Genomic DNA, 14,394 nt, shown 5'->3' on the forward strand with positions numbered 1-14,394 from the left:
GACCCGTACGTGTAATGGTCTGAACTTTTTATAGAAAAAATTAGTAAACCACTGAGATATTTTAAATTAAAAATCATTTTTCTATTCCTAGTTAAATTTGCAACAAAAAACCTATCTTTCCTTTTTTTCATGTGAGGCGCTGTTTTTATGCAAAAAATTAAAACATCTTAACGTTTACACAGTACCCTCCTGGTCAAAAAATTCCGGGCACTTGCATTTTGTACGTTTTTTAAAATTCTCTATCTGTTAAGGGGTTTAAATGGGGGGAAATAAATATAAATAATAAAAATAATTTATTTAACACACTAAAAAGTAATAATAGGGAAAATAAGTAACCCACAAGAAAGTAATAAACAACGCAAAAAATTAACATTGTTGGAAAAATTAAAGAAAAGAAAAAATAACATTTTAATTGCCCACAGTTGACTATTCTTTTGGTTTAGTACCGGGTATTGCCTCCTCTACATCTGCGGAGGCTTTCAATCCGCCTAGGCATACTTGTAATAAGTTGCTGAATTTGTGCTTGCGGTATATGCTCCTATTCTTCATTCAACGCTATTTTCAGCTCTTGAATTGATACTGGCAATGGTTGCCTCTTTCTAATCTTTTTCCCTAAAACGTCCCATAAATGTTCTATTGGATTCATGTCAGGACTACAAGCGGGCCAATCCAAAACTGGAATTTCGACAGTATTTAGGTAGTCCATGACGATTCGCGCAGTATGTGGACGCGCATTATCCTGCATAAATAAGAAATTATCCCCAACGAAAGAGGCGTAGGGGACAACATTCTCCTCTAGACACTGTCGTATATATCTATCTGCTGTCAGAGTTCCATGTTCGATAAAAATTAATTCGGTGCGTCCGTGGAAAGAAATACCTGCCCATACCATAACACCTCCGCCACCAAACGGCGTTCTGGGTGAAATACAGCAAGGTGCAAATCGTTCTCCGGGTCTCCTCCATACACGTTCGCGTCCGTCTGGAGATCGTAAGCAAAAACGGGACTCGTCAGAAAACATTACATCACTCCATTGCTGAACAGTCCAGTCTCTGTGGTCATTCGCAAATCTCATCCTGTTAGCCGGATGAGCTGCTGTTAATTTAGGGCATGCTACTGGCTTATGAGAGCGTAAACCACTTTCATGCAGAACTCTTCTTACAGTTCGTCCAGAAATTTGGGTTCCTCGAGCTTGTAGCAAACCACTAGCGAGAACATTTGACGTTAAAGAGCGGTTCCGTAATGCGGAAATCTGTAAAAAACGTTCATCACTCTGACCTCTACACCTTTTTCTGCCTGATCCTGGTCTTCTAGTGTATTCTTCAGTCTGACGATACTTAGTAATACCATTATGTACGGTACTTTTGGTAATATTTAACTGATTTGCAATATAACGTACACTGCGACCATCTTCATGTAACGCCACAACTTTTGCATTCTTTTCGAGAATCATACTAACACGATAATATGGAAAAACTAATAAACAGTTATCTGATTTTACCCGAATAAACGTCAATCTTATCGTAAACGCAATAAAAAATTCAAAAACTCTATCGCTGGTACACAAGAAAGAAGTGTCATTTTTTGACAAATGTCAAAATTTTGTTTCTATGGTAACGCGGTCATTTAAAAACATTACAAAATCGTTTTAATTGTTGTGAATGAACGTGTTTTATCATCACTGTTTATTTCCTCCCAATTAAAACCGCTATACATTGAGAAAATTTTAGAAAATAAACAAAATGCAAGTGTCCGGATTTTTTAACCAGGAGTGTATTTGAAATAAGTTTCATGCATATGGAAACTACCTCGAATACTTTGTAAGCGTTAAGATGTTTTATTGTTTTGCATAAACACGGTGCCTCATGTGGAAAAAAGGCAAGAACATTTTTTTGTTGTAAATTGAACGAGAAATTCAAAAATTATTTTTAATTTGAAATATCTCAGTGGCGTACTAATTTTTTTTTAAATTCAGACCATTACCCGTTCGGCTCATATTACCCGGATGCGCGCCAATAATGAATATTAAATTTTTAATTGTATGTCAAAAAATGCGCAATAGCTACCGGTTAAAACCCACCAAATTTCATTTTCATATCTCAACCGGTTTTAGAGCAATAGATAAACCGTCAGTTTGTAAGAAAAATTTCAACACCCTGTATCTCAGAAACGAAGCATTTGCGAACATACGTTTATAAAGCAAACTGTCATTATTTTTTCATTCAAATTATCCCTTAAAGTTTGTTATACTTATTTAAAATCTCCCTGTATTGATGAAAAACATGGCTAGTTGTTAAAGTACCTAACTTTTTTATTATCCAACATAAGATAATGAATCAAAAAACAGAATGTTAAGAAAACATGAGACTATAGCTGGGTTTTAATTTTAGTATTTTATAAATGCTAGAATATTCTACAGGGTGTGGCGAACTTTGAGAAAAAAACACAGTTTGATTGATACACCCGGTATACAATGAGAATTTACCTCTCTAGCAACAATATTATCACAGCAATATTGCTAAAGAATAAGGCTATAACATATTAAAAAAATCACTAAAATCGGACCACAGGTTTAGGAGATACGTGACATCAAAAATTACCTATTTTTAAGGTGTCCAGGTTTTTTTGGCCAGGAGTGTATATCCCTATTCAGGTAAAATGCCTTTTCAGCTTTTAAAAGACCAGATCTAATAAATTATCGCCTGCCTGGCCATATGGTAAAACCACATAATAACAAATTAATGTTTGTAGACTAGTTCAGTCCGTTTAGTCACAACTCAGCTGGCCCCGCGGTCGGTCACATCACCACACTCACAAAAGAATAACAAACCCTCTTTCGAGACATATTCTTTTTACCGAAAGAAATAAATATATTATTGACAGACAGTTTGTTGTTTTTACATCTATTTTAATTTCATTTATTTGTTTCCGTGGACAATACGGTTGTTACACGCAACTCAACCACACCACGGAACATTTCTTTAAACATTTCTTCTGAGGACATATTAAAAAGTAGAAGGGATAGTACACATCTTATATTATGTAAATAATAATTAATTTAAAAATTTCTTTTTCTTTTTTTCATAAGATATAAAAAGGTCTGACACTTCCCAAAAATATACAGCTCTTGAACAATGATCAAATTTTTATTTATCGTTATCGTACGTTTTAGGGTGTTACCCCGTCTTTAAGAGCCGAAGTGTGGAAGTTTTTACTGGACTACTTCCCTTGGTCGAGCACAGAAACCGAAAGACAAAAACTTCAAGCTGTCAAAAGCGACGAGTATTACAACATGAAATTGCAATGGAAACGAATGACCAAAGTTCAAGAAGACAACTTCTCTGATTATCGAGAAAGAAAAAGTTTGATAGAGAAAGATGTCAACAGAACCGACAGAACGTTAGATTTCTACGCCGGTGACAATAATGCTAATTTACAGACGTTAAACGATATCCTTATGACGTATATAATGTTCAATTTTGATTTAGGTTATGTTCAAGGGATGAGCGATCTGTTAAGTCCGATTTTGATGTTGTTGGACAATGAGGTAGACTCGTTTTGGTGTTTTGTAGGATTCATGAATAAAGTGGTAAGTTATATTTCTCTTTTATTATATGACAATTGTTTTATATTAGATTTGTTTATTAAGAAAATGTTAGCTTTATCACAAAATTCATTAGTGACTTAGTTTTCTAGTAATAGTCATTCTAATTGACCTAAAGTCCACCATTGCATTTACCGCCTAAAGTCACTTTTTATCACTCCATACCCATAGACGGACTGTGTAAGTCTATTAACTACTGGCAACTAAGAAACTGAGAAGGACAAAAAGAGAATAGTTGAGAAGGCTATGAGAAGATAGAACAAACTACATAATTAGACGAAGCAATAAAGCACTAAAATCGGTCTTACCTCCGAAAAAAAGGAGAAGACAGATCTTAATAATTCTTTTTGCATTCGATTCGTGAATGCACCAGGAAACTTTGTGAAAAGGAGCCATGATATAGTATTGAAAAACTGCATACAAAAAATGCATTCTTAAAGTGCATCTCAAACAGACAAAAAAAAAATCAGAACTCATCAATTATCGGCGGAAATGAGTTCAATTTTGTTACTCGGAGGTTTTTGGGGTCGCTGAAAACGAATATAGCATTAACGCTAATAGCATTAGACAGATGTCAGCAGAATGGACTGGATACCATGACTTATGATTCTTTGGAAAACTGGCGTGTGACATAAGAAGTGGTGAATTAGGACAAAATCAAATGGACAACAAAGTATTTTGAGCCATATAAATCACCGGGTCTGGACCCGGTGAAACAGAGGGGAAACGACCTTCCTGTACAAAAAAATACTAGCTTAGAACTGGAGTACATACCAAAAGCATCGAGCTTTTATACCCAAATCTGGCTAAACCGGACAGGAAAAAGCTAAGTACCTAAGGCCGATAAGTCTGATCTTATTCATACTGAGACTAAAAAAACTGCTCGATAGGCATATTAGAGATGCTGTATTGGTTAAAATCGGATACTTTAAGGGCAGCAAGCGTATCCAGCAGAAACGGCACTGCACCATCTCGTAAAGAGGTTGGAGTACATTCGTAAAAACCAAGAGGTGAGATTGGGTGCATTTCTCGATATAAAAGGAACATTTGACAAGACATCTGCTGAAAGTAATAGAGGAAACAAGCTGCAGATGTATATTCTGTGGATATAGTATTTGCACAAGTAGTCAGTGGTTGTCGGCAGGGGGAGTTTTATCTCCTCTTTTGTGGAATTTGGTCATGGATCGCCTGATAGCTAGACTCCGTAACGGCAGGCATCATGTCCTGGGTTATTAGTTTATTATTATCAGTTTGAAAGGTACAATTATTATTGCCACTCCATTTGTATTTTCATTATCTGGTCTACTGGGAAGTAGACGACTTGCCAGTAGTTGTTTTAAAATGGCCTTTATGTCTCCCAGTGAGTTTTTGAGAGTCCCCATACCGAAAGATGTTGGTTTCCATTTCTTTTTCGATTATTTTAGCTTTCCTGGGTATTGGATTAATCCCTGAACATCCCATGTTCCAATTTTTTGACACTTTCTTAAATTTAGTTTAGTTTTGAGTTCAGTCACACAGTTTCTGCAAGATGTTTCATTCTTCACATCTTGGCAGTCACTACAATCCTATCTTCAGTTAATGTTGCTGTGATATTGGGAGAAATTCCCTTGGGAATATATAGCGCGGTGGTTTCCCTTTGTCTTCTGCATGCAGTCCAGTCATAGTAGCCCAGTTTCAAACCGATATAGGATCATTTCCTGTGCACTTCGAGTACTGATAATTGCGCTGCTCTTCATCAGGGAGACATAGGAAATAGATATCTAGATTTTGGAAGGATAAAGGAATGGGATATTGTTTCTCTCAGAGAGGACTGCATACTATCACCATTATTATACAATATATAGTCTGCATGTATAATGAGGAAATTACTAGACGAATGGGGTGGTGAAGTCACTATAGTAGGCAGGGTAATCAGTCCTACCATCATTGAATGGCTAAACCGGATAAGCAAAGAATTCGGACTTCAGAAAAAAAAACAAAACTCCGAAAAAAACAAAAATAATGATCGAACAACGCTAAATTAGTTGGAACCGCAACAGCTAAATTAATTAAAATATGGAAAAACCGTACAATAACAATGAAGGCTCAAGTTGGTCAATGCCCTTATTTTTTCCTTTGCTATATACTCGGCCCAAACATGGATCCTCAAAAAAATCGTCAGAAGTAAAATCGAAGCTTTCGAACTGTGGGTCTACAGAAGAGTTCTACGCGTGTCCTGGACTGAACGCAGAACCAACCTGTCAATTCTAGAAGAGATGTAGAAGACGGACTATAAAAAAAGTGAACCCAGCATACTTAAATTAATTCGGTTACATAACCAGAAGAACGGGGACTATGGAACTTTGGTAGTAGAAGGAAAGGTAAAAGGAAGAAGACCAAAAGATGGACAGACCAAATGAAGACTTTGGTGGGAAAATCCTTACATGGAGCCGTCCATCTGCTACAGGATTGCAGTCAATGAAGACAGTAAGCTAAACATATTTGCAGTGTCACGATCTGACATTGGGGTAGGCAAGGGTTTAAGGAATGAGGAGGAAGGAGGATAACTCAGTATATTGTATAATATTAAAAATAGCTTATGGTTAAATGACTAATTATTAAATACATTAAAAAGTTTTTGTTTTTCAGAGTCGAAACTTCGATATTGATCAAGCTGGAATGAAGGACCAACTGGGTAATTTACACACACTTCTTGCCTTTGTCAATCCGCAACTTGCCACTTATTTAGACACTCACGATTCAGGAAACATGTTCTTCTGCTTTAGGTGGTTGTTAGTTTGGTTTAAAAGGGAGCTCAGTCAGGAAGATGTCATGAGGTTTTGGGAGGTTCTCTGGACGGGATATCCTTGCGAAAACTTCCATCTACTTGTTTGTGTAGCTATTTTGGATTCGGAGACAACTACCATTTTTCACAACAACTATGGATTCACTGAAATATTAAAGGTAAAGTTAATCAATATTCAACATCACCTCATTCATTCATTCTTCTTCCTTATTGATTCGATACTTAGATTTGTTTGTACTACAATAATATATATTATATTATTTTGAAAAAAAAAACATAGTACACTTTATTGGTATCCCAGAAAAAATTTGTTAAACCGTACTGATGGGAAAAAGACATTGAAGAAATTATTAAGATAACAGTACAAATTAGAAGGCCAAAAAATGCATATTTTCTAAAAAAATTCTCAGCTTCTTTATTAAATACGAATATGAATATGAAAACCTTTTTTTAGTTCCCATGAATAGCCCGTTTTCTAGAGGGCGTCTAATTTAACATCTCAAAAAAGTTGTCCGATGACATACAAAAAGACAATCAACCACTTTTAATCGAAAATTGCAAATAATTTAAATGGCGGACATTTAAAGAAAGCAAAAGTTGAAAAAAAAAAATAGATTTTTTTTAAGTGTTTATCTCGCAAAATAGTCTTCTGAATAAAACAAAACAGGAATAATGGAAATCGGTCATGTAGATTCAGAAAATTAGTGTCCACCATGTAGATAAACGCCATTTCGAGAAAAACGCGTTTTAAGGGGATCGGTACAAAATTTAGGCTCCTAGGCTATTTATATGCATTAATTTTTTTCGAATCCTGAGAAAAGTAATACGTATTTTTAAAAAATTTAAACGCAGAATAAAAGACTACCGAGGGCCGAAAGCCCATGAAAACTTCTATGCTTATTTTAATATGTTACAGGGGTGATAAAAAAGAAAAAAATTAATGTGATTTTTAATTTCAAATATCTCATTCAATAGAAACTTTTTGTATATTTTCCAAATCGAACATTCGCTATCTTTGTCATACAACGCACTCAATCGAACATAATATGGCTGACAAGACAGTGACAATTTTAAATATTTGACACGGCTTCAGGAATATTTTGAGTTGTTTATTCAATAATATTGATAGTGTACAATTTGATAAATAATTGATTTAAGACGTGAAATTAATAAAAAGTTATTTATTATTTATTATTTATTTAAGATCCAAGCGGAGAATACACCAGGATATATTCTGTGATCCAATTATTTTGTTGTTAAAGTTGTTCAAAATTTATATAAGCGTTCCATAGTAACAATATATTGTTAAAAAAATCACTTTATCAATTTTCCTCTTTTCTCGATGAAGTATTAGTTTTTATTGCATAGTATATAACTAATTGCAATCACTGAATACATAGTTAGTGGGAAAATAATCCTATAATTTAAGCAATTACACAAGTAACGGTTATCCAAGAACATTCAAAAACTGAACGAAAATCTCTATAATGCTAATGACAATGTCATTGTCAACTACTAATATTTACATCTGAAGTTTCCATACCAGTGATAATTTTACTACACGTAATTGCCCGTGTAAAAAAAGAAAAAGTAGGGATAGCTCCGTAAAATATTTGCGCCTACACTCTTAGCCAAGCCGCACACCAAAGAAACATGAAACGAAAAACATGAAACATGAAACGAAAAACATGTTTCATGAAACTAAAACACTGCTAAACAAATCTCAAAGTTTGCCTACCAATGAAACGAGTGTGATTCATGCTCATGACACATTTTTATTTTCGGAGAGTTTCATAAATGGCCGGACGTATATTTGTTTAGCAGTGGTTTATTTCCATGAAACGTAATTTACGGTTCATGTTTCTTTGATGTGCGGTCGGGCTTAAGTTTTAATTTTATTATCAAATTCTTTTGAGAAACTAATTTTACCACTTACAATTGCTCACTCTGCTATCCCTAGTCAATATAAACGTAAACTATTACTTATAAATCTCTTTTCTTGCTCTTGTCGAACCGAATATTAAATTTTAGAACTATTTACTAAGTTGAAACTATAGACCACAAATTTTAGTATACGGTCATTCTTTCATGGAATGTGACCAAGACTTTGGATGATTGAAAAATTAAAAAGAAAAACAAAACTCCCAAAATACAAAAATTGTTACTACTTTTACTCTTTATACCTCGATTCACCATGATTTTTACCGTAATCTAAACCATGATGAGGCTCAAAATTGCAAAACGCGTAATCAACCACCACATGAAAGAAACCTCAAATAATTGGATATTGGAAAATACCTAGACCTGGTATCAGATTGTGATGAATAAACGATATATTTTTTTATTTTTTTTTATTTTATTTTACTTTAATAAGAAATTCGCGAAGTGCTTAACTCGCAAAGAGAAACAATTTCAAAATTTGAAGCAGATTTGAAGTGAAAATATTGTCCAAAATTTCAAATATTTTTAATGAAAATAGATACCAACTTTAAAAAAGCTTTTGCTATTAAATGTACAGAGTTATTGCAAACTAATGTACAAAGTTATTGCAAAATAAGTGTATAACTAATTAAGGGGGTATGGTTTGAATCAACAGGATGGTATAAATCAACATTCCAAGCATTTTTGTGATTGTTTTTATTGTAGAATTATTTTATTTTTAAATTAATTACGCATATTAAGTACAATTTAGAGAATATTCAAAAAAGAATGTGTGTGTACTTTGTACGCACGTAAGAAGTTATACTTCTTCTATTACATATTATGTGATTTTAAGGAAATTGATATAATGTATTGAAAATCGCGATTCAAGGGACTGGACTGCACTCCGTATTCTAATTGAAAAGTAAGATTGTTTTGCCTTCGCATTGCAACTGAATAAAAATGGTATACATTTTTATTTTATAGTCGTATTACTCCGTAGAGTAACTAGGTGCATTTTTCCGTTGGAACTTTACCAGCTGCAGACGAGGGATGTGAATTGCATAGTGTAGAATTCCTTCCCTCTCGTCTTCACTGCAGCATCCATTTGACTTGCAAATTGTAGAAGTCTTGGAGGTGTCACCAGGAAAGTGTACCAATAAGTTTTCAATTTAAAAATCTTTTAGTAATATTTTTAATATTTTCAATATTAATAATTTACTATTAGGATTGGAAACTACTTCGTCTTCGTCTGATATAATGTACTTTAAACAGTTTATTTATATTTCATTTAAATATTAAACGAATTTTAATACTTACTACTTTCCAAAAATTTTTATTAAGACAATACCAAAAATTGTAAAAAATAAAAGAATAAAACGCACACAAACACATTGAAAAATTCCACAAAGAAAAAATGATTTCTGAACGATAATAATTGTTGGCAAAAATTTTAAATACGCATTTTCTGAAAAAAATTATATAACAAATATACTTACAATCATAAAATGCATAAAAAAATAAAAACTTACATCGGGATTCGAACCCGCGAATTTGGGGACGCTTTGATTCGTAATCGAAGCCTAGACTCACTCATCCAATTACACATTATTTGTCATGTGGAAAAATAGGGCAACTCAACGTTTTACTGTTTGACAGTTGTTCTGAATTTACCTAATCAAATTATGTAGTTTGATTTTTGTGGAAGAAAATATTAAAATATGAAAAAGCAGTAAGAAAACAATATATTAGATGAAGATTGGTAGAACTTTTGTTGGTAATCAAATTAAGTAGGTATGTAAATCAAAGCATTCCATACCTACTAGATAAATAAATCTACGCCAAAAAATCATAATTTAAAAATATAAATCGGACCTAATTTCGGATTTCTCTCTAAAATCCCCATTCTTGAGAAAATAAATTTATTCCAACCTAATCCAAATGTATAATTACAATATGATTATAATAAAAACTACTTACCAAATTAGAATGAGTTTTCCTTGTCTAAAAGTCCAAAAATATATATGAAAACTATTTAAAAAGGCAGTATAACGATTAACTAACTTTTGTTTGTTGTTTCTTTTCTCACAAATTTCAAAACGCAACAACCATAAATAATCAAACCACACATAGAGAAATAATAACAACATTCTTTTTATTTCTCTATGAAACCACAGCTGTGCCACAGCCGGCATATTGAATAATTTTTGACATGACATTTGAACATCCAATCAGAACAAAGTTGCGCCCGGATCGTAGGTTTTAACATATAAAAATTCACCCTCATATCGCGCGTAAAGAAGTATAACTTCAAAAAATTTTCAAGGGAAAATATTGAAAAATAAGTCATCGGTGGCAAATTTTCACAGCCACCGAAAAAAAATGGATTTTGCGGTGGACATCAGAACTTGTCACTGGATTATGCGAAACAAAAAATTCAAAAAGATTTTATTAGCGTATGAGTTTCTCGAGGAAACGCTGTCGAGTTTTTTGAAGTTATACTTCTTTAGGCGCGATTGAGGGTGAAATTCCCGGCGCATGCGCACAACGACAGTATGGTGTTAGTCGCTAAATCTTTTACATTATGTAGCGCAACTAAGGTGTGCGTGAAAAGAATATATTAGTGTTTTTAGTAAATATATTTATTATAATTTTTGTGTCTTTGGGAGTACGGTAATAAATATTATGGAAAATGTTTATTCAATTATCTATGTGTCACCGCGATTGTCATTATTATGACCGAGAAATAATCGTACGTAAGAGGGTAACCTCGGTAGCTCGTCGATAGAGCATTCGCCTAGAGATCGGAAGGTCCCACGTTCGAATCCCGGACAATGCATATTTTTTTGGTATTCTTTTAGCTCTTTCTAAAATTAATTTAATATTTAAATACAACACAAAAAAAACTGTTTAAAGTAGATATATTTATTTTGTTGAAATCATAATATAGAAGTATAACTTCTTACGTGCGTACAAAGTACACATTCTATTTTTTTATTTTTAACGATTTTGAGTTCTTGGTATCACTGGGAAGTAAAAAAACGAAATTCTTTGTAACAAAAGGGTGCAAATCAATATAGTTATTATTGCTAAACAAAAAATAAGCATAAAAACAAATATATATATCGACAGTGTTGCCTCATGAAATGTCTAACGATAATATATGCCAAATTTCAGGTGGATCCGTCAAGTAGTTTTTGAGTTACATTGTCCACCGCCTTTAAAAAAGCAGTTTTGAGAACAACGCGTTTAAAGTTTTGACAACTTCGTCTACGTCTTCGTCTTCTTATTTGTCTGTCAAATCGTAAAGTGATGCACACCAAATATGTTTTTTAATCGCGGAGTACTCTACAAAAGAGAAGAAGAGCAGTTTTTAAACATTTCTCACTACGCTCAGGCGTGCTGGCGAGGAACCGCGGCAAAGCGAGTCGAATCTGAAATTTGCAGAGAGGATTTTTGAAGTTTTGAACTTTCATTTAAATTAATAAAAAAATTAAAAATAACTATACCGCCCTTTCGCTAATTCGCTGTAGAATTTATTATCTAAAAGTTATATATCTTTCACTTCATAATATAATCCCCTCAATAGGGAACTTGCATAAAATTTTAAATTCGAAAAAAATGTTATAAATCACAACAGAACATAATTTAAAACTGTATCAAAGATAAACACGTTTTGTTTGGCTTTCGTTTGGCCCCCAAAGACGATTACAAATTCAAATTATTTCAGCCAGGCCAAAACGCGTCGTCACGTCATCCGTTTATATGTTTCTCCATTATATCTTATATCCATTCTTCCAACAAAGTAAACAGAATTTTAAATTAGACGTTATAATCGTCAGTAGAAAATACAGTTATGTGACGTTACAAGTGTTTTTCATCGTTTGAACTATTCATAGAAAACTTGTACTTTTACAAAATGGTTTTATTTTCCGTAGTAAACCTTCTTTCCGTTCCTTCAATAACTATATCAAACTCCAATGTCAACAAACTGGTATATATTATTACAATGACATACGATAATTGTTAATAGAATATCAATATTTTCCTTTATTCCGCGAGGAGGTATACCTAAGTAGGTGGAGGCCAATAAACTAAAGAAGAAGAAGAAGAAGAATATACCTAATGGACATCCTAAGTCTTGACGTCACAAAATTGGGAGGAGTTTATACAGTCGGAAAAATGAAAGAATACCCATGAACGAACATATAAAACACGCTGTATTTTCCTGTCACCGTGTCACAAAGAAAATTGTCCAGTGCAAGTGCATGTAACAATAATTATTACATGTACTTGCGTTGGCCAATTTTTTGTGTGACACGGTGACAGGAAAATACAGCGTGTTTTATATGTTCGCTCATGGGTATTCTTTCATTTTTCCTACTGTATTTGACTCCAAACAATTTTGTTTATAATGTTAAACACTCATAAGGAATTTTTAATTTATTGTTTACGTAGTTTGTGTGACAAAATAAGACATTTCATTTAGGTATTTAGTTAAAGAAACATGTCAATTAAGAGATTTTTATTCGTTTTTGCCCAGGTGAGTTAATTTAATGCAATGTTTAAGTAAACAGTAAAAACTTTTGAGGTTATGTTTATTTTTAACCACTAAGGAATAAAAACGACCTGAGCAAAAACGAATAAAAATCTCATTTCATTTAGGTATTTAGTTAAAGAAACGTGTCAATTAAGAGATTTTTATTCGTTTTTGCTCAGGTCGTTTTTATTCCTTAGTGGTTGAAAATACACATAACCTCAAAACTGTTTACTGTTTACTTAATCATTGCATTAAATTAACTCACCTGGGCAAAAACGAATACAAATCTCTTAATTAACACGTTTCTGTAACGAAATACCTAAATGAAGTCTTATTTTGCCACACAAAGCACATAAATGAAAAATTCCTTATGACCATTTGACGTTACAAACAAAATTGTTTGAAGTCAATATAAGCTCCTCCCAATTTTGTGACATATGTGACGTCAGACTAAGGCTGTCCATTATAAACGGGACCATATATAGTCCGTCTAATTTACTTACAGGTGCACGTCCTTATCTACGCCAGAGATCTAAGTTGACATAGTTGCCAAAGTATAAAAAAATCCTGAATATCCATTTTAAATCAAATAGATCACATAATTATTGTAAACGTGGATTATACAACAAAACAAATTAATATTCAATGTAAATAAGTAAAAACTTAAGAAATAGAGAACAAGAATTAAGTTATAATCTTTTAAGATTTGCAGTGCAAGCATTTTTGCACTGCATTGTTAATAATTAAAAAACGGCTCCGAACTCTTGGCATGAAGCCGTTAGGTTTCTTTGTATATGTCTACAATAACAACGAAAAAAGTTGTCAGATACCTCGATTATTCTAACACCCGGTTTCCCAAAGGATGATCATCTCAAAAATTATGTAATCGACGATTAACAATAGATTAAATGCGTCAGAAACGTCAAACAAACTAGTTTTAACCACAGTCGATCATCTGACAAAAGATTAATCGTTAGTTAACAGCCGATCATGAGTGTTTTGAGTCTGCTAAAGGTCGATTAACCAGTTTCGCTTGTCAAACGGCGGTAAAAATGGACTGTTACCTAATCTGCGACTATGCGTCGATTAACGGGCTGTTAAGAGTTTTTTTAGTTTTTTAATTTCTGCAATTAACAAATTCCTGGAAAAAGTTGTCAAATAACACATATATATATAAATGATATAAATCATGTTGTTCTGAAGCTATTTTCTTGTGGCATTTTTATAATTTTAACTATTTAGAATGGGAAATAAGCCACAATATTATTAAAAAATGATTTTTATTAACGTTTCGACGCCCAAATCGGGTGCCGTTGTCAAAATACAAAATACTATTAATATAAACAAAAATGTTGTTGCTTAGTAAAAAAATTCTTCTAATAATTTATTTAATTTGACTCATTTATATCGGCAATTCAGATACATATGATACATTTTAAAATAGAAGACTTTAAAATGATATTGCCAATATTTATGAGTTGCGTTCCTGGGACGACTTTACTGAAAGATAGTTCATTCGATTACATGAAATCAACCCCAACTCAA

At 33.0% G+C, this 14,394-nt stretch overlaps 1 protein-coding gene across 3 annotated transcripts in view; it reads left to right on the top strand.

The window, feature by feature from the left end:
- Positions 1-14,394, top strand: part of LOC114337965 (TBC1 domain family member 15) — a 42,919-nt gene that overhangs the window by 8,358 nt on the left and 20,167 nt on the right. For all 3 annotated transcript variants that reach the window (XM_050659561.1, XM_050659560.1, XM_050659559.1), the window contains exons 4-5: positions 3,173-3,589; positions 6,233-6,547. In XM_050659561.1, the coding sequence (XP_050515518.1) occupies positions 3,173-3,589; positions 6,233-6,547 (732 nt within the window). The remainder of the gene's footprint in view (positions 1-3,172; positions 3,590-6,232; positions 6,548-14,394) is intronic.

This window comes from Diabrotica virgifera, chromosome 8 (assembly GCF_917563875.1).
Source record: "Diabrotica virgifera virgifera chromosome 8, PGI_DIABVI_V3a".
NCBI lineage: Eukaryota > Metazoa > Arthropoda > Insecta > Coleoptera > Chrysomelidae > Diabrotica > Diabrotica virgifera.